Source organism: Papilio machaon, chromosome 7 (assembly GCF_912999745.1).
Source record: "Papilio machaon chromosome 7, ilPapMach1.1, whole genome shotgun sequence".
NCBI lineage: Eukaryota > Metazoa > Arthropoda > Insecta > Lepidoptera > Papilionidae > Papilio > Papilio machaon.
Window position 1 is genome coordinate 1089483 of NC_059992.1, and position 27010 is coordinate 1116492.

The 27010-nt window shown below is 34.6% G+C and overlaps 1 protein-coding gene across 2 annotated transcripts in view; it reads left to right on the forward strand.

The window, feature by feature from the left end:
- LOC106715963 (CUGBP Elav-like family member 4) overlaps positions 1 to 27010 on the forward strand; it is a 423044-nt gene that overhangs the window by 323294 nt on the left and 72740 nt on the right. For both annotated transcript variants that reach the window (XM_045678517.1, XM_045678518.1), the window contains one exon: positions 4746 to 4871. In XM_045678517.1, the coding sequence (XP_045534473.1) occupies positions 4746 to 4871 (126 nt within the window). The remainder of the gene's footprint in view (positions 1 to 4745; positions 4872 to 27010) is intronic.

The following is a 27010-nucleotide window of genomic DNA, read 5'->3' on the forward strand; positions in this document are numbered from 1 at the left end:
TGGGTGGCTTATAGTGGGTGATTTCGTTTATAGTAGACCACAAAGCGCGAGGGTTCCTAGCGCTGGCATTAATTTTATCTTTGTTATATTTATTTTTAAGTTTTTTTAGAAGATTGACACAGAAGGTTCGATATCGCTTATAAGTTATAATTAGGATTTGATTGTGGGGATTTGATTTAAGTTTTAAATAAATATTATTTCTCAATCTAATACACCGTAAGGCACCTGGGGTTATCCAAGGCTTTATAATTCTTTTACTATTAGTGACAGTAATATTCTTAGTGTTAGATAGTAAGGCCGTTCTGACCATCTCTATTAGTGCAAAAGCATAAGTATCAGGGTCCTTAAAGGTATTAAAGAAGGACATATCATTATTTATTAAGCTTTTATAAGCATTTTCATAATTAACCACAGTTTTGCACCTGTTAGGAACAGTTTGTACACCCTTATTTAATATAGATAACAGAACAAGACAGTGGTCTGTTATTGTTGTGTTTAATACTGCGGTAAAAACCGTGTCTTTGTTGTTGTGTCTCAAGAAAACGTGGTCGAGGCAACCGTCTCCCCTTGTCGGTAAATTATGAGTCGCGAGTAGCCCATGTAATGATAACATGTTCAGATAATTTATTCTATTCGTTCTTTCTTGGGCTGTCTCTGCAGGAGAAATAATCAGATCGATATTAATGTCACCTACGATCATTATATTTTGACAGGGGGTAGTATTTTCAAGGTGACTGTTAAGAGATGAAATAAAATTACTTGAGTTAGGAAATGATGGGGAACGGTAAATACCTAAAATTATAAAGTTAGATGTATATAACTCAATTCCGGTGGCGTTTTGAAGGTTTAATTCTCTGAAATTCACTGAGTATTTATTACTGATGTATGCAACTACTCCATCACTCTGGTTAATATGGTTTTTGGTTTGGAAAGAAGTATAGTTCATTAGTTGTGGAATGGGTTTGTTTAAGTTTAACCAACATTCTGTCAGGATTAAAATGTCTATATGATATGTTATTTGCGCCAGAGTGAGAAGGAGGTCGTCAAAATTTTTGTATATACTTCTAATATTTTGTGTTAATACAATAAAATTATGTGTAGAATTATCCACCTTTATTTTTAAGTCTTGTATATTACACTTTAGTGACTCAGAGATATTAATATGATCTATTTCATTTAATGTATTAAAACTATCCATTAAGAATTAATTTAGAACTCTTAAGGTTACAGGAAAGGTAGGTGGAATGTACTACTATAGTAACAAAGTTAGATCGTGGATTGTATCGGTATTCATGTATTAATCCAGTTTGTCCGGTAGTAAATTGTGTGTAAAGTGTTGTATGTTTGTGCTTTGTGTGGTATTGAATTATAAAATAATATATGAGTGCAATGACAGCGTTAATGTATAATAGTGGGATGTTTATTTGCTTACTAATATGTTTTAAATAATCTTGTAGGGTGGCGTGAAGTGTGCCTGTGGAAAAAGATAGGTATCTATATGTACGGGATATATATGTATATTTATGTAAATTATATAATGGCAAGCAAGATAGTGTGTAGAATGGGTATAGATGTACAAGTGCGCTTTGTTTAGATATAAACTGTTTATGTATTGTGAAGTGTAAGTATACCCTTGAGTGTATAAGAGCACATACGGTATCAGGGTAAGTTCGTAGGTTATTATCCCACTTACGTTCTGGTTTGACTTGAAGGTGAGCTTGAGTTGTGTGTATGTAATGAAGTGATTGGTTGTGTGTATGGGGATTATGTGTATTTGTATGCGAATGGTGATATAACGGCTTTAGTGTATGTCTGTTGCAAGTATTTGATATTATCTCACAAGAAATTTGTACAAAATAAATATGTAAGAAAAATAGTATTATTAACAGAGAACTTAAGCTTAAGGTTAGTCATAGTTCTTGCATTAGCTGATGAACCTGAGCTTCGTGTTGGATAAGGACAATTTTAGAGGTGTCATCTTTCCTTACCAGAACTTTCCCCATAGAGGTCCAACAGTACTTAACTTTTTGAGCTCTTTTTAGGTCTCGGGCCAGGAAAAACAGTCGTGCCCCCTTAGAGGTAAGATGCTCGGTTACAAAGATGGGTGTGTCTTCGTTGCTCGTGAATCCAAGGTGCTTAGCTTGCAGGCGTGTTTTGTTTTTGAGATTAAAGTCTTTCACCTTTTTCAGGAAGTCTATTTTCAGATTACAGGACCTAAGTTCGACGATGATAGTGGGTTTTTTCTCGACGTCGCCCTTTGATTTCGCACGGTGTATATCATTAATGTCACGATCGTTTAAAGGGAAATGAATGGACTTTGAAAGACTTACAGCCATTTGTATCAACTCTTCTCTGGACTCTTGGGATTTTTTGGGAACATTTCTAATTTCTAAGCAAGTTTTACGTGAAGTTCTTTGTAAATCCTCAACTTTGTCCTCTAAAATGGTAATGTATTCTCGATCCTTCTGAGCGCGCTTTTCAAGATCGGCTATTTTACCTCGGTATTCTTCATTTTGAGCGGTTAAAATTGAGATGGCATCGTCGATTCTGGCGTTGGATTCGGTTATTGCCTGCAATTTATTATTTATTGCCTCTAATTCCCGATTTTGTCCGCCAATTAGCGATGTGATTAAGTCCATGATCTCATCCTTAAAGATATTTAACTGATTGGGAGAGGAAACTTCCCTGGTACGTTTGTTACGTTGTGTGATATTCATACTGGGTGTAAGGGTTCCTTCACCACTATTTACCGGGCGATTTAGTGTTGAATCAGAATCAAATTGTGATAATTGAGCTAAGTTTTTGTCTGCCCTCTGCGATTGGTAAGCAGTTGTTCTTTGTTGTGACATCTTAGTGTAGGCTTATTGAATCAATGACTGGACGAAATCGTAGTTAATTGTGTATATATGTTTATTTACTCACTCCTAAGGTAAGCGGGGCAGACGCGACGACAGACTCAGGCGCAGCTAGTTATCTCTTGTGTGCGTATAGCACAGTCTCACTCAGCCTAGTGGGCGGGGCTAAGTACAGTGCGTGCAGCAGTAATGACGACAAGCGCAAGAGACGCTAATTGTCTTTATTCCTCACGTAGCTAGGTCTCATTCTGCCAAAGTGGGTGACATCACTTAAGTAGCAGCTTGTTGGTTCTTATGTTCTCCTGGTATATTGATTTTATATGATCGATTTAAATTTGAATAAATAATTTTAAAAATTCAACACAGACACTGACAACACGACCGATTAGCACGGAATCCGAGGGGGAAGAGGGCGATGCGACAGATGCGATTTAATTTTGCCAGCATTAATTAAATAAGCTTTGAAAGGAAAAAGTTAGACAATGTTATTTTCTCTTTTGTTTTAATTCTTTTAAAACTTTTTATTTTTTTATATAGCAATTGTTTTTGATAACAAACTATTTAGAGTATTCTTTCACCCAATATCCCCCAGTTCCCCTATGACTTAGCCCGCACAAGGCACATTCCACCACCGCAATGTGGATTCGACATAGAACATATAATTGATACTCTCACTCTGCACTTAGTAATCGTCGTGCTGTAAGACATATATTTTATTTTCGTATTCATTGTGGAGATTTAATTAGTGTGAATTTATGTTATTTTGTCGTTAATTTAAACTAAACAGTTGATTTCTGTAAAGAGCCTGCCGCAAAAGTACGCGCCAAAATTTGTCCCTTTTTTGATTGTGCCGACATTTTGTATAATTTATTGATAACTGTCAAAAAGTTTGCTCGCGCAGAAGTCGCCCAAATAGAGCAATGAAGCCCCGAGCTAATTGAATTATACACCCCGAGGGCTCCGTAGTTCGCTTTTCAAGTACCTGGTCTTCTTTGTGTGCAATTTAAATTGTTCCATGTTATATTTTTAATTTCTATTTATTTTGAATATCTACTCTCCTACGGAACCCTCTGCGTTTGAAACATCACCATTTAGTGTATTGTGCTAATTATGTGTTGGTCTGGGTTTGAATTTTGTTCGTTGTTTCATTTTGACTAAACTGTGTGTAATATGTGTTCTATAGAAGCTGTGGTTGTTTTGTTCAGTCATCACCAGTGGGTGATGCCGCGAGCGCGGGTCGCGTGTCGGGCGGCGGCGTGACACGGGACAAACACACCTATACATGGTGTTTAAAATTTGCATCACTTATTAAACTCCTTAATTTTCTCAAAAATTCACTGTTTACTTTTTCGCTCAAATTTGCCAACTAATTGATTATGCATTGTGTAAGATAAAACTTGTTACAGCAAAAAGTTATTTAAATAACACAACAAAAAGTTACGAGATATTCTCTTAAACTAACTTATGTTATTTCTTTGTCATTCCAGTCTCAAACTTATCGTTACATCCAATAACATACTGAATCCTTAATAAGTTGTAAAGTTTGCCGCGTTTCAAATATAACTTTCTAAGAACCTATCGCGCGTTTGTTCCACTCTTCAATTTACATTTTGTGTGTAATAATACAAGTTTTAATATTAGTACAAAACCCGACTGTTAAAAAGTCCGCTACATGTAGTTAAATGGAAAGCCCGTCACTCGCACTCGCCCGGTCATCAGCGAAACCGCCTAACTCAATTTTATCGAGTTTTCATTTTGTTTCTTTTTTTTGGGGATATGCAATTGGCACGGGGTCGTAAGTCCGCCGCTCCACGCACCACCGCTAGGCTTATTGTGGTTTTGCGTTCTGTGGAATTTTCTAATAAAACTGATGGTGTTTTTTCGCCGCAGATCGGAAGCTGTTCGTTGGAATGCTCAGCAAACAGCAGACGGAGGACGATGTGCGCCAGTTGTTCACGCCGTACGGCACTATAGAGGAGTGCTCCATACTGCGTGGACCGGACGGCGCGAGTAAAGGTATGTTCTAATCCATTTTATTTTAAAAACAATACAACCATGTGTAGTTGACATTTGTAAAGAACAATTTCAAATATTTAGTAGCCAGTATTGATGACTAATGTGATATTTATATTAAGATGGGCTATTTACCTTCAGTCTTACATCCTTATATCGGACAGAAGTTTAAGCTTTGTATTTTATTATAATTTTGGTATCCTTTTTTTATTTCTACGTTTTTAATTTTGAGTGACATGCGCTTTAGTCACTGGAAACAAATTTATTGAAGCTGCAAGACTGAGAGAAAGAATTTAAAGGCTCTCACGGTGAAATAAATTTCTCGCAGTCGTTAGGTTTCGGCGCTGAGAAGATTTACGTGGTATTAGAACTGAAAGTGAATTTCACCTGTGTTTCAAAGTCAGAGTGGATTGAACTTCTTACTATGCATCTGTAATTTTTTCTCAAATATCAAGTATTCAGATGGAAATCGATAATTTAAATTTGAATAAAACTATCTACAATAACAAATATCTACAAAACAAATTAACCTTACTCATTCATCAAATTACCAAGAAATGACAATCAATAGCTATAAACATGTAAGTTGCCTTGATTTAACCTATTGATAGAATATAACGTGATATTCGTGTCAACCACACTATGTCTTAGTGTATAGCTCTTTTCCCACGAGGGTAGCACAGTGATTCAGAATAACCTATGTACTGCTCAATACTACTCTGTCACGGTGTGTGCGTTAAAAAGTACTGTTTTAACAGTAAGTGTGCGTTTAAAAAATAATAATACTGCGCTGTCTCTTCCCCACAGTTCTGCCCTTGTGTGAAACTAGCTTTACGTCGATCCAACACCGCTCTGCACATCATATTCGCAGACGCGACGGAGCGTCTCGGTGTGACGCAAGTTTAATTTCATTTCGTTCCCGCTCCAAATTCGACGGATTTTAATTGAGTTTAGACCGTAAACTCCGCAATAGCGCTGCGCGGTTTGTTAGTTGCCTAAGCGAAGCTGTCTTTATGTACATATTAAGCTTTTTACGCCTTAAACGCCTGCCTATTCTGTCATTATTGAACGATAAACTTATTAAGTACAGATGTACCGAACAGCGCGGCAAATTGTTAATTCGCTTTAATTACCAACGGCGCCTTGGCGGGCGATAAACTCATTTTTATGAGCTTCTTTGCGTTATGGTTGTCGAGGATTTAATTTTGACTTAAGCGGAGTTTTAGTCTCGCATTTATACTTTGATGTTAAAATTGACAAATTGAAAAATTACTCCGAATCATGTTAGTATTATTCAACGATGTACTTTGTTCAAACTTGTGGTTTTTATAAAATAATAAATTTGTTTTTTGTTACTTAACATTTAAATTATCGGGTAAATATATAATACAGAATTTGTTATTGATGCCATGAAACTATTTTTACTGCTTCTACGAGGTAGCGTAGCATATGCTACGAAAAATTTATCAGTTTTTTTTAACACGTTTTTAATTTAAAAAACAAGTTAAGATGTTAAAAATAGCTTGTTACGTTTTTTATTACATTGTTAAGCTTTACTTATGTTATTCACCATTGCATAGATGTAATTTAATGAAATGTCGGGTACTTTATAACTGTAACATATTGAGTAATAACTTTTATGAGTACTATTAAATAACGAAATCACTTGTGGTGAAGCGAGGATTTGCTAACGGTCGATAAACGTCTGTTTAATCCAACATTCAGCCCGCTATCGGAACCAAGTGCTGGGATCGGTCGTGCGATCATATTTTGTGAGAATAGTCTCACAAAATATGATCGCGCTCTAAATCGAGACTCTAACTGTGATAAATTGACTATATTTATGGTTACGCTTTGTTTATTAAATAATAATTGATGTTTATTCCCTTAGACATACGTAAATAATTTGTGTTTTAATCGTGTGATACCATTTTTTATTTCAACACAACATACAAAATATATTTTATGATCGCGAATGATATTTGTTGTTATTATATGATAAGGATCCCAAAATTTAGTTTAGAACTTACAAATACTTGTTAAGATCTAAAATAAATTGACTTTGATGTTTAAAGCATCTATCTGTATTATGTCTAGTAAATATTAAGAAACCTAAAAGTTTACGTAACGGCGTAGATTAGTAAAGTGGGCACTAAACCTACTAAAGAATGAATATTATGAGAAGAATATCATCTCCCGGCACGGAGCGTCGTTTCTCACCGTAATAAGGGTGCAGGTCACGGCGATAACTATCGTAAAATTGCCGCAAACCCGCTCTCTTTACGGCGCCAGTAACGGCTGGATCGTAAAATATCGCCAATTTAGTTGACGCTTAGCGTCTCACGAGGTCGCAGTGACGTATTGTCTGTGGTCTCTAAGGGAGCGAATAGAACCGACGCCTACCCGCCACGTGTCACACGAGCCGCTTTTGTGTTGAGTGTTTTAGGTCCTTCGTACACAACGCAAAGTAAATCGTCGAAACTAATATTGTATGGTTGCGTCGCTAGCATCGCGTTATGTGCACTACACCCGTAAACACAATACAGTACAGTAACTACAGGCATAGCGACTAGATGCCAACTATATAGGTTTGCTCCGCCATCTTGAAAACTTTTCTCGCGACGATCTTTATAAACAGGTTGCGATCGAATAGCTTCGACAATGAGAGATACAAATATCGGCGATGTGAACTATCCTCTATGACATTATATTGCGGAAAATTCACGTTGCCTTGTCTACAAAGGACGTATAGCACCTCATGACGCATTATCAACAAAGGGTGAGAAAATGACTGATACGTCACGACTTGCTATCCGGAGGTGTACAGGCCATTATTGTTTCAAATGTTTTAGTGGACTCTTAGTACTGACATCTATAAATGGACAGGCTATAAGCCGTGGTATTTTGTGCCTATTTCATTTTAAATATTGTTTAGTTTTTTACTTATTAAACAAGATTTGACCAATAATTTATTGCTATTTTGTAACTACATAAAAAATAGACTCTAGGTTACTGTTTGTCTTAATTTATTTGTTTAATTCGGACTTTAAATTTCATGTCACTTGTTATTTAATTAATTTTAGAAACAAAAGACGATTCCTGAGTAAAAAATAAAATAAAACATGAATACATTTTGTAGGAAAATCGAATTTGCGTGTTCTTTAGGAACTGGAATCCAATGTAATCGCATAATACAGACCCCGTTAGTCCTTTTCGCTTTGCAAAATTTCGCTTAACACTCCCTGAGCCTATATAATCCCATTGTTGATGTGAAACAAGTAAAATAGGGTTTATGTACTTTCAACGCTTCAAGGTTCATACTGAATAGAGCTGTACCCTTCGATACACTTCTTTAATGGGCATTTATATGAAAATATAAAATAATATTGAATATTTTTTACGAATATGTCATATATACACTGTTATTACCAATTCGTTATTTCGATAAAAAGAGATAGAGGTATGACCTCGTTTAAATTACAAAATTATTATTTGTAATAGTTATTTTTTTTTATTGATTTTGCCACGATACTGAAATCTTTATTGTCGAGTATCAATACATTCATTAACATTATTGTCAATTGGTAAAAAAATGCTAAACTTTTCTTTTTAAATTACACATATAAATAAATTGAAAGAATACGCATTTTCAGATCAGGCAATTTTAATTTCATACCAAAGACGTGCGGTGATACATTTGTGGAACGTATTTTTTTAAATATCGGCTACAATTGAATGTACTTTGATATTCGCGACTCCGAATACACAACACATAGCCGAAACAGCAGTTAAAAACTCCGTGATCCTCGACATAGATAGAATTCAAAAGATAATCATGGGTCGGGTTAGGATGCCCTTTTTATTGTCCTTTGTAAGAAACGAACCCAGTATGATGTTGCAAGGATATGAAACCAATTTCTGTCTGACATACAGACAAGTAAAGATATGATTTGATGATAAAATATAGAAAGATATAACTAACTAACTAGGGTGACGCAGTGACCCGAAGTGGGCTTTGGCCTCCGCCAACAAAAGTCTCCACAGTCCTGGACCTGTAGCTTCCGAAGATCTTTATCCGCCTCATCCATCTAGCGATACCTGGGACGTCCAACTGGGCGCCGACCACTCGGTCTTTCCAAGTGTGAGCGTTTGACACCACGAAATTCATCCATTATTTCTAAGAAAGACATAAATTGGTAAATTTGAAATTTCATAAATATTTATTCACAAAAAATATTGATGGCTTCACTTTCATACGAAAATCGCAGTAGCCTGAAACCTATTCATATGTTCTTCGATAATACTTTTAAAATTTCAACTCGACTTCCTATTTAGCTTATCCTTTTGTAATGCAAAGAAATAAAGCGGTACTAAATTTGTTATTTAACGTCTATGTATTTTCGTATTACTTCCTTGTAACCATAAACGCCAACTAAGATTTCATCGGAAGCTTTTAACTTGATAGTTGGTTCATTGTAGTAATAAAAACTAAAAGCGCGATAACGCTACCACATAAAATCTTGCGTAGTACTTTCTATTCTGTAAACAGAAAACGTTGTGGATAGTCACAAAGATTTGGTACAGTCACGAAGGTAATAAAGATGTTTTATTATATAATTATAAATAAACTAAATTATTGCACCAATGGACCGAATAGATAAGCGTAGAATGATAATAATAGATTAGATATTGATGGGTGGTAAAATAAATTCTTTATGTAGGTATTTAAAAAAATTTAAAACGAATAATTAAATGTAAACGTTTCCTATGACACAGATATCTGTCAAACTAGACAGTACTAATAAATCAAAGAACATATTAACTATAGTAGAACTGTGAAATTGGAACTTTGTTCTACTAGAATAACATTGGTCGGGGCGCACACCACACTGACATGATTCACGAAATTTTATCTTCGACCGCACCTTATCTGGCTTCGGTCCATATTTCTGAATCTCGGTATATTGTTTGATAGATAACGAAACGTATACTACAGTACATAGTTAAGGATCTGTGGAGATAGACCTAACGCGTCCCGCTACGAAACTGTGGTGTAACGTCGTAGCGGACCCGTAGCGTAACGCCACAGCATTCCCATAACGTTACGTCGTAGTAGACCCGTCTCGTCATGTGACGCCGTACCATGCCTTCACAAGATAGCTGGGAAATTGCGATCGACTTGTGAACAGTGGCCATTATACTTTTGTTCTATGTCACAGACATAGGCTGGTTTGTAAAGAAACGTTGCTAGCAAAGAACAAAAGTCAATCGAGTTACGTTGTTAGCTGTTGTAGAGCTGGAAGTGGAGCGAGCTCTTACGCTTGCAAAAGCTTGATTTTACTATTTTGTTTTATTTTCACGCCTTGCACACGCCTAACACACACACCTATATACGGTATTTTATTCTGAAATGTTTTAAATAAGATCAACGTAATAAAATTATAGATATATTTGAGGTTTTTCAATACCCAAATATCAAGTCGTTCATCAAATATTTATCTGAATTGTAAGCGTGCTTATCTCGGTGACATGTTAGACACGGTACTATTGCGGAGCGTGACCGCGAGCACGTCGTCACGGTAACGTTACGTGACAGTTGCGGCGCCGCGGGCAAAGGTCGACGTCCACGTGCGGTCGCCCGCTGCCACTCTCCGCGTCTCGATCATATCTGCACGACAAATTCTCTTCATGTCACATCCAAAAGTCAACCAAAGTTAATAACTTCATTCCGTATAAACAGAAAAAAATAATCATAAAATTCTAAATACTAAAAAAGAAAAACATTTTATTATTAAGATAACATTTTTTGTTTGTTTAATAGGTATTGGAAACAATGTGCTTTTTTTTACTTACTTCGATACGAGTTTTCTATTAATTAGCCACTATAATAAATAGTTGAATGACCTTTGATAGTTAAAAATAATATGTCATAAGAATAAAATAAATTGCGAAAAACTATTTGTAACAATATCATTGCTTTATTATTATTCCAGACATGTATTCCGACGGTACTTCAAACGATTGAACGTATTAAATTCATGTCCGTTGGAATCATTATTTTGAATTGTTCATACGCTCCACTCTGCACATCTCTAGAGTCCTCAACACTTTAAGTCCCAATAACATTCGCTTTTGACTAATTTGTTATTGCTTTTTTTATGTTTCATAAATAGTCGAGAAATAATATTTTATTTTACAACTTATTTGTCATAACAATCAAGAAGATTTAAATTTTATAACGATGAAAAAAAAATTTAAATAAAAAAGTCATGTCCTAAATAATAAATAAATAGAGAGCTTAAACATAATTTCCATAGAGATAAGAACATTCCTAGTTATTAAAACATATCATACTCGTATGAGCTAAACGCAATGTTTAGAGCCAAATCATTAAACCATAGATCTCGTAAACACGCCGCGATATTACTTTGATTAAATTCGTCGGTAACACGCTGTCACGATGGCTAACGCAACACGCTTTCCGCCGCAACACGCTCGCCGCTGTTGACGTGACGCCGTGACGAGGGTGAGAACTGGGCTGCGTGTCACTCCCCTGCAGCCTATATAATTATTATTTGAGATCTTCAAATTTGATGCAATTTAAGTTTTTTGCGATGTTTTGGAAGTTCCACAATTGTGACGATTATTACTTTTTCTAATTTTTTTATTTATTTTAATGACATTTAAAACTTTGTTGATTAATAAATTTCGTTTTTTATTACATATTACACGCTAACGACTACTAATATCTTCCCACCTTCGCTAGAAAATTCCTATATTTACATAAAATTTGAGAATTAACATTAACTTCAAATCTATGTGATATGTTGAGATTTATTGCCAAAAACATTTCTAGGAAAAAATCATTACTGAAAGACCTTCTGACTTACGTCTAATACCCAATTAGTAACAACGAAGGCCTCCATATCTCAGGGATGACAAAATATCAATATATATTATCGTAAATTCCTTGAAATCGACACATGTTTTTCTTTGAATAATTATTTTCATAGTTAATAATGTTACTTGAATAAAGAGTCAATATTATATTTTGTAAGGTATCAAATTTCGTTTTAAAATAAATCAACGAAATATAAATGTCGCAACCCTGTCTCCGAGGCATATTTCCATGAATATCCTCAACGGGCCTTGTTACATTAAGCCCTGGCCCGGGGGGATTGTTCAACTATGTGGAAAAAAAAGAATTTCACTTGTGTGCTCGCTTCTCTGATATGAAATACGAATTTAATTAAGTATCAAATCGTTTAGATGTAATATTGAACGATAAAATTAGGCCAGAAATTTCATATTTATTGGACAAGAATATGAAATGTTTTCGGAAAAGTTCATAAAAGTGATATAAATTCAATACAAGTAAATATTGTTTTGAATACATTGTATTGATACAGAGAAAAACTTAAAAAGTAACGTTTAACGTTAGTACTTTATTAAGAAAAAACTCTTTAAGTTACATAAATTGTATACCGCAACTTAAATAAGCGTGAAATTAAAAAAAAAACTTATTATACATTTTGATTTGAGCTTTCAACATTATGTTTTAATCATCTTGGTTACTACTTATATATTATCAGTGCAGAGATTTATAACTATCATTATCACAGCGATATCGAGGTAATGACACAATCTTCGTGGATACAGCAGATTATTTAATAGAGAAGCGCTCTGTTCCCGATGAGAAATATCAAACAAATAGCCTATGAGGGAATATTACGAAGCTATTATTTCATACTAGGCTTCGCTTCTCTTAGCATTTATTACAATAAAATACACAATAGCTTTTAAAATTAAGTAATACTTATTTCTACATATTTAAATTACTTTTATACTCTTCACTACTGCTTAGAATTTCAAATATAACTAAACAATTTAATTAAACATCTCATTGAAAACAATCTCAGCAGTTGATTAAATAAATCAGCGGGAACCTTGCGCGAGAAATAATTTACTTTGACGAGCTTCCTCGAACAAACAACGCGTTTATCAGTCACCAGGTCCTTTCAGCCGTAAGGAATAGCTCCAAGTGGCGATTAATTCACGTCCCGGCGTCACGTCGGAGTAGAGTCACCGTGACGCGGCGTTACATAGCGTGATACGTCACTTTATAAGCCAAGTCACCGTCTATTCGAGTTGATGGATTCAAATCAGCGATATATTAATATCGATGGCCTATTACACGCCTTTTCGAGTGACGTTTCACTTGTTACTTCTATGTTACTAATTTGTTGCTTTTTAACGTTTATCCGTTTAACTCCTATTATTAAATTCAGTTCTAGAAAATGCACTTAACTATATGTCAGTTAACAGTGACGCTACAACAATTAAGACGTTTAATAAATCTAAGGCCAGTACGTCTGAATATAATTTAATCTGCTCACAAGGTAATAGCGTAAGAGACGTCGGTATTACTGCGACGGTATTCGAGATGGAGGCACCAACGCGGCCCGCTCACAATGACACGTCTTGAAGCTACGTTATTTACTAAAGATCGAGCTAGTCGTCGACTTCACCGATGATAATCTGGATAGCTCTGTCAATGCTTTGTGGTAGTACCTTAGAAGGTAATACCTTAGAGAACTTGTCTTCACATTACGACTGGCACCTATAAACATGTGAGTGTGTATATACTAGCTATCGTCCGCGACACCGTCCGCGTGGAATTAAAAGATTTTTTTTAAAGTAGTCTATGTATTCTTCCAGACTATGTTCTACTTTTGTGCCAAATTTATTCCGTAGATCCGTTCCGTAGATACCTTCAAACAAACATCCATCTCAACATTCGCATTTATAATATTAGTAAGATTAAATATACTGAATAATGACTACAGAAATCATTATTAGAATAAACTGAATCATTAATGATTTGATGATGATTAAAATTAATGTATTTTTTTTACTAAGAGATTGAATATCAAATTTCTCTATAGACTATGTTGCGTTTTAATTTTCTCTATCGTGTTGCGAATTTAACTTGTCTAAAGCATAAATATATACTTAATATGAGAATATGTATTGCCTAGAACATATTGTAACATTATACAACATCGTTTATAAAATTAAACGCTCGCAGCCGCAAACTCAATATAACTTGCCGTAAACTGAACATAAACCTAGTATTTGAGGTATTAAACTAACGCATTATGGTGCAAAGAGGTTTATTAATAACTAGCGAGCGCCCGTGACTTCGTCAGCGTAGAAAAAAAGTAGTCTAGAATATATCCGCGTGCATCAGCTGCCTTCTAGTCAAAATCAGCCCCGGAGATTGTCTGAAACAAACGCGGCGTTGCGGACACACATATAGATAGGCAGACAGACACAATTTTTTAAAATTACTTTTTTTGTTATAAGCTACATGAATACATCACGTTTACGAAATATGATTTTTTTCAATACTACATAGCTATAGATATCTATATATAGATTGATGCTTTAAATAAACGCGTAATTAATCCGGGGATGAGATGTCTTGGTTACAGGTCGTGGCTCATTTTAGTTATAACGAAAGTATGGGGTAAGGTGGAGAGGGGAGGTGCGGGCGAAATGGTATCCCTGTTCATTAACCCGACGACAATGTGACGACAATGAGCTGAAATGATGACTTGTCACCCGCACACCCAAGTTATAGATTGAAAGCGGTTTTGATAGACTTTAGTACAATAGCCTCGTTATAGTTTATGTACCTACGAGTATTTGGTAGAGAAATTACTGATTTCAAATCTGTTTTAATCTCAGTAACCAATACTTTACAAATAATAATAATAATAATTAGTACGATATTATAGAATTTCACGCGTTTAAAAAAAACAAATGAGACATATTTAAGTTTACTTCGTACAAAGTCTTTGTCGCTTAATACTTAGAACGTAGTTCTTTGCACTGACATTATTCTCTCTAGAGGCTACTCCTCGTGCCCTAATTTCCATGAAATCAAAAGAGTGTTAAACCCGTTTTGTTTTTCTTTTTTAAAGACATTCTCTGTGTATTAGGAAATGAGATTAATAACATGTTAACACTACCATTTTTCTACCATTTTTATGTTTTTTTTTAAAATCATATTTACATTTCACGGGCTGACAATGACGTTTACAATCTATGGAATTATTTTTAAATATTTCTGAGTTTAAGTTTATGAAACTGACATGTCTATTTTTTTTATAACTCTATGATTACTACTTTGTAAAGTTAACTAACTTTACTAAGATAAGATTGTAATAATTTGTCATTTCTATTTCTATTATACGACTATTATCATAATCCATAGAGAATCTTCCACGCTTCCTTATCCTCAAAGATCAATGTAAACCATTTAAATAACTTTTTAATATCGAATTTCCACAAAAACTTATAGATCGTCTAATAATTGACATTTATGTATTGCATACAGTTTTACCGCAACAGTTAAAACTTTTAAGCAAGAGTCTTAGCTTCCATTTCTGCGAAGAAACGACTGCAACGCCCGAACCATTTTAAATCTAACGACTAACGAATAAACTCTTTAATAAGATGTCTCTGAAAATATTAAATATTGTCGTATTAATAATTTAAGATGCCATCATCAATGCCAAACCCAAAAATCGAACCATTTTTCTTATATAAATTATTTTTAATGAATATTTTAGTCGGTTTGAATCAATCTAAAAATTGCAATATTGATCTAAAAACTAATCTATTGTATAGAGAGATATCAGCAATTAATAATGTAACTAGTCATCCGATATGTGTTTTAGTATCAATTATAATTTTGGAATCAAAGCTTTATCATTTAAGAGATAAAATTCAAAATGTAATGGTACCCTACATAATAATAATAACTTTAAAGCGTTAGTAAGCTAAAAAAAATATTAAATGAAGTAAAACGTATTCGGTAACTATAGACGATGGGCGCTCGTAGCGAGGCGTAGTTAAAATTAATTAAGTTTACCATAGAGCAGCGTCTTATAAGGAAGAAAAATAAAATCGAACCAAAGTAGGAATTTTAATAAAGCGGGGTCACGTAAACATTGGCGGCCAGGCACAATCCAGTGCCTTGGCCGACGGGAAAATAAAAGAGAATCCCCCCTCTCCTCCTATTTATTTGTTTTATACCCAACTTATCGAACGCCGTCCAATATAGGCTCAGGATCCGTTACGTGTTTTTTCAATAAACTATACATGTTTATTGAAAAAACACGTAACGGATTGTGTTCGTGAATAGGAAAATGTTAATGTCGTTCGGACATTTTTGACAGGCCAAAATTGGGCTGTTTCACTTGTGAACGGTGTGTTGTAGATAAATAGACCTAAAGTACTTTGCTAAAGATATATTTCATTTCAGAAAATAACGTGAAATCATTTGCATTCGACCTTAAGCCCTTGTGATTTGAAATCGACTCCATTAACTCCTCCACAGTGCATCCGGTGAGACACCTTATTATCATTTTGCTGTATAAAATAATCGTTATAACTCATTACAAGTCGATAGAGTTGAACTCTAGTAAAAGTGCCTTCCGGGTAAGTGATGCTTTATTTATACGGCATCTTAAACCTGTTATTAGCAAGTTTAAGATGTGTATTTTTCATTCTTACCTACCAGGTTGTTTGTAATTTTCCATACACGCATCTTAGCAAGGCATTATTTTACGGGGACAAAAATCTTTAGTAAGGTCACGTAGGCTACTAATTCCCTCCCCTGCGCACCTCCCGCTCCTCCCATGGCAGGCAAAATCATGTCGAGAATACGCTGTATTATTCCGTCGGTTTAGTCTATAAGATTCAATGATTTAATATATTTCTTAAAAAGTTAATAATAATGAGAAGGTCTGATATTATAAAATTTTCGTAATATTTAAATTTTATAAAGTGATAAATAATTTCTTCCTTAAATGCACACGTTAAGGTACAAAGCAATATAATCTTGGAGACATACATATTAGCACCGCAACAAGCTTAAGATATACAAGACTCGCGCTTGATCCATTATGAAAGCTATCAAGAAGATATCGGCTTTCAATTGCGCTTGTTAAAGTCGCTATCAGTTTCTAAATACTATTTAATATTAGGAATATATTCATTCTGTGAACTGAAGCGTAATTTATATACCTGCATAACAATCAATAGGATTATTTTATAAAACTAAAGTATGTAAATATTTTGTAAACACGATTTCGACTTCAACAATAAAATATCACCCACTATCATATCCCGACAAACACAAAAGAGCATGTGAAACCGTCATGTAAAATTTCGCATCATTATTTTTAATGGCTCTCCCGATTTGTGAAACGGGCCACACGGTACCGCGGCGTAGCACGTGCGAAAAAAGAAGACATGACGTTTTGTGTAGACAAAACATGACATTAAAATATGGTCCAGTGACTGTAACGCATGGCGAGGTGGGCGAGCGTGCGGAAGGTTTTAATGTTTGAATGTTTTCCCCGGGGCACTGTTCACGCGCCGATGAGCCTATGAGCGACGCCTAACTCCTTTCAAACGGCCCAGGGACGGCTTAGTTCTTAGCCGTCCCGTTAACGCCTCCTTTTGTGACAGTTGTCTCTTGTTTTCATTTATGTTTTTAAACCATACAGTTTTTTTATTAATTTTGTTACAAAAGTTGAAATGACTTATGTTTTTTTATATTCATTATAGTATGTCATAAAATATATACCACAATTCATAAGAATGTACATAATGGTATTAGATTGAAGCTGGTAGTTGGATCACCGATAGTTAATAATATTTTATGAGGAACCTCAGTGAGTTTCATTGACCACTATGAATTGTGTAGTAAGTAATCCTCCTTTAATTAAACGATTCCTGTCGTTAACGATATATACTTCTCAAGGTATATTTTTTTATTAAAAATAAATAAAACCAGCTTTAAAATCATTATGAAGAGGAGTTATAATTACAAAGGCCCTTATTCGAAGACGAGGAAGCGGGAAAATGCTTTAGCGTAGTATAGAGTTGCCGAGCAACGTATCAGGCCTGATAATCGCCGCCGAGCCTCTTAAAATGTCTTAATGAAGCTCTCCATAGAGATTATTATATTTTTACCGAGCCTTACGCTAATAACACGAAGCTTGCGAAATTGCGAAGAACATCCCGAGTTTAAAAAGAAAAACAATCTCGACTCAATGCGAAGGCAACGAGGGCAATAACAGCAATAAAAACGTTCGGCGACTCCATCGCAACGGTCGTTACCGAAGTTACGCGATCTGTTCTAATATCCGAATGTCGGTTTTGTACAATTTCAATACTGGCCATTAACATAAAAAGGAAACAATAACCGTTTAAAATTCGAACCGCCCCCGATTCCTTTTATTGGTTTTAAATCAGAATTCGTGAGCGGGACAAGGAACGGGAGAAAAATTTGAATTTCGAATTTGCACCGAAGGTCGGTGCTGGGAGCTCGTAATTAGGGTCTAATGAGAACAGGAGTACCGTCGTCCGTCGCGCTTGTATAACATCGTTTCCTCGTGAATTTTGTTTCGTACCATTTACATTTTGTTGTCTACAGACCGTCATAAAGTCCGCGACCCTCGCGCGTCGTAATAAAAACCTTCATAATTACCTTTTTTATCGCGACGCCGTACAATGGTCGTTGCGTGTGTGAGGCGGCCAGTCGTGTGTCATCATTGTTTTGAGAAGGTTTACGTCGGTCGGCGGCTATTCACACGTACCTGGATGTCTGCGCTTCCATTATCGACGAGGCAACGCAATCAAATTATCCTAAAGTTGCTCTGTTAAGTGTTCGTTGAGGCGAAATATACGTGACAAGTAGCAATAATGCTATAGGTGCCGCTTTGGCCGTTAAATGTTATTACATCAAATATTTAAGTTTATTTAAGTTCGGTATTCTTTTAACGTGAGTGGAAAGAGCAAATAAAAAGAAATGTTATGTTATATTAAAACATTATTAAGCTCCATTAGTTTAACGTTTTTGAAAACATAACGTACAGAAATTCGCCTTTTAACTATTATCGAAGCCTAGTAGCTTATGTGAAACATCATTTTTATATCTTTAAATTTACATAGCAATTAAATATAAATAATAAATTAAACACTATGTTAAAACATGATGGAATTAAATTAATAAAAATATAACAAGACAGTGCCATCATAAGTTAGTCACAAAAAAAGATTATTATACAAGCAACTATTTCTATCGTAATGGCCACTCACAAATTCACCCGTTCTTCCCGACAGGGGGTGCTCGGGGACTCTAGTTTTTCTTCTGAAAGAAACTTTTCCCAATTAAAAAGACCCCCGCGATAACAATGTTACAACTTCCCGAAGACTTAAGGCCGAAGGCCCAAAACTAATCGTGACACGTCTCTAATATTTTTTTATTCTCATTTTTCTTTTAATTATTTATAAGTTTTTTTTTAACTAGGAAGTCAAAGGTGTATCTAATATATAAAATTCTCGTATCACGGGGTTCGAACTTGAACTCCTCCGAAACGGCTTGACCGATTCTCATGAAATTTTGTGAGCATATTCAGTAGGTCTGAGAATCGGCCAACATCTATTTTTCAGAACCCCCCCCCCCATTTAGTTTTTTTTAACTGCGCGCGAACGGAGTCGCGGGCGACAGCTATCTAACATATAAAATTCTCGTGTCACAGTTTTCGTTCCCGTACTCCTCCGAAACGGCTTATCGATTCTCATGAAATTTTGTGAGCATATTCAGTAGGTCCGAGAATCGGCCAAAATCTATTTTTCATACCCCTATTGATTTTTTTTAACTGCGCGCGGACGGAGTCGCGGGCGATAGCTAGTATATTATATATATTCAAACTTTATAATCCAGCTATTAGTAACAAAGGTTTACCATTTAATATTTTATTTTTAGGTATTCATTAATTATTAAAGTATGTTTAAAAAATTAAATATTTTCGGCAACAGTGATAATCAATAAAGTCATATGGCGATGGTTAATATTGCGTTGAAAAAGCTTTTTAATAAAGTGCTCATTACGTGATGAAAATAAAGCGAAAAGCATAAAACCACAGAGTTCGGTCACATGAGAATAATAGGTTGCTTCCGCTAATGATGTACGACTTTATAACTACACTGTTTGTGTTTATTGACTTTGATTTATAAATTAAATCAGTGCACTTTACAGGTTTCTCCTGTCTTTGAATGTTACAGAAACATAAAGACATCGTGTTTGTATTTTCCTGTGGTTTATTAACATCGCTATACAAGTGACATAAAACGTAGTGGCAAAAAAATAATATATTTTGTGGAATTACAGATAATACTATCAATAGGAAAGGATATAAATTTATTAAAAAGAAAAACTTGATCCTATTTTATGGATATTATTATTTATTTTATGGATTTTTACAGACGAAAAATTTTGTAATTTCACATGTATGTAATTTAATGGGTATTTTTCACAGATGTGAACAACGCCGCCGTTAAATTATGATACATAAAAAAACATTCAATAGATTATTTGCAAATTTTTTTCAGCTAAAATCTACGTATTTTATGTTCCGTTCCACTTTATGGACATTCGTTAATGGATAATTTATTGCTAAATGGATATAAAGTTGCCGGTAACTGTAGTATGCGTAACCCAATTTTATTTTATGTGCTTAGTATTTGTTTTTACGCGAGATATTTTGCAATAAAGTGTTGAGAAGAATAGATGAGATATGGATACAAGACGTTATGTAGCACAAAACATATTTTATCATCAACAAAGAATGTGACTTTTTCACACACAAACAAATTCATTTTTACCTATTTTTATATTCAATTAAAATTGAACGGATTTATACTTTATTTAAAACGATTAAGGAATCCAAAATATTGAAATACGACAACAAAACCCAATTTGATGAAAAAGATTTTTTTTTCCTACGTTAACATCGATTTCCCAACAGTTTTTCCGGTGTTAAGTAATTACACTGTGGCCTGTAGACATCCATCTTGTGGGATGACTTTAAAAAATGTGCGCTTTTCTTGATTACTATGGAGCTTTACTTCTTACTAATATTGTAAATGCGAATGTTTTGATGTATGGATGGAAGGATGTTTGTCATAATACATCTCCAAAACGACGCAACGGAACTCGATGAAATTTGGCATAGGTTTATATCATAACAACAACTATCAATAATCAATAATTGTTACAAAATGATTGTGATGAAATGATGTGCATGCTCTGTTAAAATACGTTATCGTTTCCGTTATTTCTATCAAAGTATTTATAAAAGTAAAAGATGAAAAAGCCTGTTCGAAAAACCTTTATTTAAATTTTATTAATCTTTTGCTTATAATTAATATCAGATAACGTATAATATGGAGATAGGGAACAGTTTGCTGAAAAGAATGTTTCAAAACAACATAGGACATTTCTTTACTATTAAAAACTCTAGTCAACTTTTGAAATATACACAACATTTTTGTAACATACACAGCTCTAATAATCTTCAAAGATCACTATTAAATATGTCCCAATATAACAACAAAAGAATAGTAATTTAATTAACATCAAAGCGACACACGGCCGTACAAACTAGATTCATATAGATATCAATAGAGGTCGGACAATAATAGAGTGAAATCCAGTCGACCGCGGCGCGTCAATTTCGTCCAATTTCCGAGCGTAGCATCTCGCTGTGACCATTGTGACTGACCGCCGCTAATCCATTACCGATGCGACTTTTACACAATGCCCGCTGATGCGACGCGAAACCCCGAAAACGCTCTTTGTGTGTAACTTTTAACGCTAACCGAAATTGACTTCTCTTATGTAACTAGCTCATCAAAGAAGGTGTTTCTCGATTTTTCCCTTTCCGAACGAAGCTATAGAATCAATCGGTCCAATGGGAAAAAACCCATCGGTACGCCATCTGCCCAATGGTAAAAATCCGAATTATGTCAATTAAGGTTGAATTTTCCTCAAGGGTTATTATTGACAATTGTTGCTCGCTAATTGGACGCTAAGTGATACTTTTAGTGGGGATTTCTCATCTTAAATCTACACTAAGGCTCATCACACAATGACATTGAGTTCCAATAACGACACTTAGTTTTCTATTATTCGTTTAAATAATTTTTTATTTATTTATTTGATTATCTTGCAATATAAACTTGATTATTTAAATAGTAATAAAATGTGTAAATACATTTCAACACTGTATAGTACTGCCACTTACTAATTACGTTCATTGTGTGTTCAATGACTGGAACATTCCGAAAGTGAATTCTACAGTTTAACAGCACATCGCAATTTTAAATGAAACAAGTTAGAAATCCACTTAGTGTGAACTCTCGCTTAAGGCCAACGAAACGCTCCAATAGAACTGCGCTAAGCCTGCATTGGACTCTGCACTTCTTTACGATAAATATTGTTTCAACAAAGCTTCCGCTGCCTGTACCGTTATATAACAAATTATCAACTTAATACTGTACTATAAAAACTCGGTGTACGTATAAATTAATGCAAATGCAATTTATCTCTTTTCTTGTCTATTTCCTTATTATACTTTAAAAACAAATTACTAACAACTCTCGTACAAAAAAATTCCAATATCGATTATAAACATGTGAAGAAATAATTGATGTATTATATTACTATATGACTCCGTCCGCGCGGAGTTAAAAAAAAACTTAATTAGTCTATGCCTATGTCTAGCCTGTGTTCTTCCAGACTATTCTCTATGCCAAATTTCATCAAGATTCGTTAAGCCGTTACGGAGATACATTCAAACAAATATCCATCCGTCCAAACATTCGCATTTATAATACTATTAGTAAGATTTAATATGTAGTTTAACATAAAAAATCGTGTTTTTACTAAATGTACGATGAAATACAAAATTTAATTGAAGATGAAACATTATCATTATGTTTTAAAAGAAAGAGTCTTAAAAGCGATACGTAAGTCGCAACACGTTCTCGAGTTACCGAGAGCAAGTGAAAAATATTGCGTAATTGAGTCGCCTCGGCGCCGGACGTAGATTGAACGTAAACTTATAAATGCACCTCTTATATAAAGGTACTTTTCCACTGATGTATTATTTTCGCAAAATTTAACTACAAGACTAGGGATAAGGTTGCAAATATATTGCATATCTTGGAGATATACTTTCTTTAAAATGGTTTAATGTTATAAAAATTGTTCGACACTTATCATCTGAATTTAAATTATCTAGACATAAAAAAGATATTTTCAACATAGTAATCAGCAAGTAAAATAGTTGGACTCACGTACGAATCAGCGTGGCGAAAACGAAAATAAAGTTTTGATGTAAAAAGTTCGCTTTTTATTTGCCCCATTTGAGAAGTAACTTAGTTTGTGTTGGAAGGGCGTTGTACTACATACGTGAGCGTATGTTGGTAAATTCAAAGCTTGTAAATCAACTAAATGACCCCATTCTATACTAAAACGTACAGATTTAGTGTATCAGTAACTATTACATTGAGAGGTTTTGTATTTAAACCGAAAAAAAATTTAGAAGAAAAATTTTAACAGTGGTAGATCCCGCAACAACAATATTTGTTGGGTGCACGAATTGGCCGGGTCGACCGGTGCAATACCACGACCACACAGAAGACAGGGGTCAAGTGGAAGCAATTCCGCGTTTCGTCTGATAAGTGTGGTGCCGGAGGCCTAATTTAAGTCCTCTTTCCCTTCCCACCCTTTTCCTATTAGGAAAGGATGGGAAGGGGAAATGGATTTGGCGGAAGAGGGGACGCAAAGGAAGGGGAAATATTCTCTTCCTGTGCGTCCCCTTCTCCGTTGATTAAAGGTAGGCAACGCGTCTGCATTTGCGGATGTCTACGGGCAACGGTCGCCTCGCTATTTCGGCGAATTTAGGTGGCCGTTTGCTAGTTTGCCTCCTTTTGGAATAAAAAAAAATCGGAAATTGATAGAAGTAAAAACAACAAACGTTATTGTACATGATTTTTTTTTTATCAAATATAAATTCAAATGTTATGGTTGTCTATGAAAGCCCTGTCAATAGCTTTATTAAAGCCTTAACGTAAGTAAAAGCCCAGTAATTCGATAACGCTCAAAATACGAAGAAAATTACTACGTCTTTGACGCGTAATTGTTTTCAAATATCCAATAAAGGACTAACTACATATGTTGCTAATTAACCAATATATTACATTAATTTACGGCAAATTACAGGTTGTATACAACCAACGTACATATATATTAAAGTGGTGAACACTTTAACATAACATAATGTACTGCTTTGATAAATTAATTAAGAACAGCTTAACTCACTTGTGATCGTCCGGTGACGGCACCGACTAGTCTCGGACCCGTCGGGGATCCATCTTCAGGGCGAATGTTTATATTACTTCGCGGTCGCGTCGCGTCTCGCAATGCTTTGAATCGAAATATTTTTTACCTAAGATAAACATTTAGTTATCAATATGATGATGCCTAAATGAAAGCCTATTTTTCATCTGTGATAAGTAAATTCTACAAAAGTAATTTAGAAATCTGGTGGCATTCATCTAGGGTACCATTTTCCGACCAACTTTGAAGACATAAATTTTCGTCTCTTTCTTTGCATCAAATCAAAAAACCTTCTAACATCTTTTTCATTCAGATCCTTACTTGGAAGTTTACAAACTTTCTGACGGTCTTCATTCATTCTTACTCACGTGTTTGCGTAATTCCAGTAAGATTGGACGTGACTCGACGTGTTTTCAACAGTTTTTTTTATAAATGCGTACACCCTCCCTCGCCTCTACCGAATGTTTCTTCACAACTTCCTCTCATTTCCCGAATCCGCACGTACACTCGATAATAATTTACGAAACAAAAACAAACTAAGTATATTAGAAGTTTTTTTATGAAGCACCTTCCAGGCCAACGTAATTATACCTAGGTAGTCTTGCGACTTTTATAAATGTGTTGTTGTATCATTTATGCTATCGAATATTTTTCTGTGTTTGTGTATTATTTCTTAAAATTCGTAATACGATAAAATTTGAAATCCAATACTTATGTAAAATATTTTAAACAATAGATGAACAAAAGGTTTCAACAATTAAATGAAAGGTCACTAAATTGTAATAGTAACCTCAGTTTTGACAGTATGTTCTATAAATGTTCGATACTATGTTCTATATCTATGCCAAATATAAAAAAAAAATAAGTTGTACTATTGAGGAGTTATTGAGAAAATATGTAAATAACAAAAACCTATTTATCACCCAGAAATTGGACACATTTTCAGGATAAATCGAATACTATGTGTTAGATAGAGTTATGTTCTACATCTGTACTAAATTCAAATAAACGTATGCGGAGGGAATTCGATAATTTTCGGAATCATAGGTAGCCTAAGTGAAAATCCATCTATACCAAATTTCATCCAGATTCCGATGAGATGGATGCCGTTTTGGAGATGCCTTGTAGCAAACGTCCATCCATCTAAACATTAGCATTTATTAGTAAGAAAAAGAAAGATTAAATAAGATAAGATTCCTTTTAAGACTGTAGCAACACAACGAAAAAGCTTAAAAAGAATCAAGTTTAGATCAAAGGATCATCTTTGTTTTAAATTAAAGAGATCCGTAATCGTAAAACAGCGATAGCCTAATAGAATCTCGAGGTACTTAGATCCGTCGAGGCTGAAAACCGTCAGCTCGGCACAGGCGTCGGGTTAGCTCGCGTATAGCACGACTTGAATACAAATGAGCAAATCTTAACCCTCAATCTGGTGCTGAATGCATGCAGACGATAAGGACGCAGCCCACCTGAACATTGATTTTTTAAAAGGAACATTTTCCATTACGTTGCTCGCTTATTGCGTTACAACATAATATGTTCGACTAGAATAATTTCTAATATTTGAACACTATGACGCAGTTAATTTTTCGCCAAACAAGCATATAAATATACCCGTTAACTTACCTTAAAATCTTTAAATAAGCCTTAAATGAAAACAAGATTTTAAATCATTAAATAACTTAAAAATACTCCCAATATAAATAAGTTCTATCTTTCCTTTTAGTTTCGTATCTTGCACGGTTTCATCTTAAACAAACAAAACAACAATAAAACAATTTAATTTCACATACGAGTCAAACAACGTTCTTTTCATATACGAAACCCTTTTTAAACCAAGTCCTAAGTACCAAACGATATACATTTTAAGGGTGGCATTAAAAAGAAAGTTAGAAGTGTGTTCGCTGAGCATCACATCGGCAAGACGTGGCAACACATGTCAGCTATCGCGGCCCCATCGCGATCCTATCGGGGGACTTAATAAAATGACACTCTTGATATTAGTGTGCAAGTCACAAGCGGAAAGCGTTTCTAACCTATTCCTAAAATACGAGATTCTTTACTGTTATTTTCTTTAGTATTCGAATGTGAATCATGACGTATATCTAAACATGTTTTTAGATTAATGTCAGAAGGCGTAAAAAAATGAACCATAAATGAATGATAACTATTAACGTGGAAGCAATGGCCCCTAATCTAGATAAGTAGTTGGGATATCTATTACTTTTAAAATTTTGAACCGAAATTATATTTTACGTTATTTACTTACGTGATAGTTTACTTGTACGCTGTAAGCAAATTATTTGGTAACAAGGAAATTATACATCTTTCACTTCTCCGCTTATACGTGATTTTTGGGCCAAACGTTTAGGCGAGAACATGTTCCTCGGAGTTTGTCTACTGATCCCCTCAGATCTCTGTTAACCGAATACTTTTGGGCCGATGAGTGTTTTTTTTAACTTAATCGGGAATTCCGGAATTCCATTTTAACTTTTACACACGCCTTTTATACAGTTGTTTCTGTTTACGATGCGTGTTAACATGTTATGCGCTATAAAAACTGGTAGACATCGTCTAGAATGTTCAAAAAGATTGAGTCAGATCAAATATGTTACTTTTCGTTGAAACCATAAAATAATAAACATCAAAGATATGGCATGTACTTTTGCTTTTTTTAAGACAATCAATAGATATGCTGATCTAATTAAACATCCCGAAAAGTTTTAAACACTACCATTTTTAAATTAAATCCAAGCATTGTGTGGTTAGTTTTTAGCATCTCACGTCAACTTAGAAGCATTACTTAATTAATAAGTATATTTTTTTAACTAATAAGTCTGGCACCTATAGTTCTGATTCTGAAATATATTATACT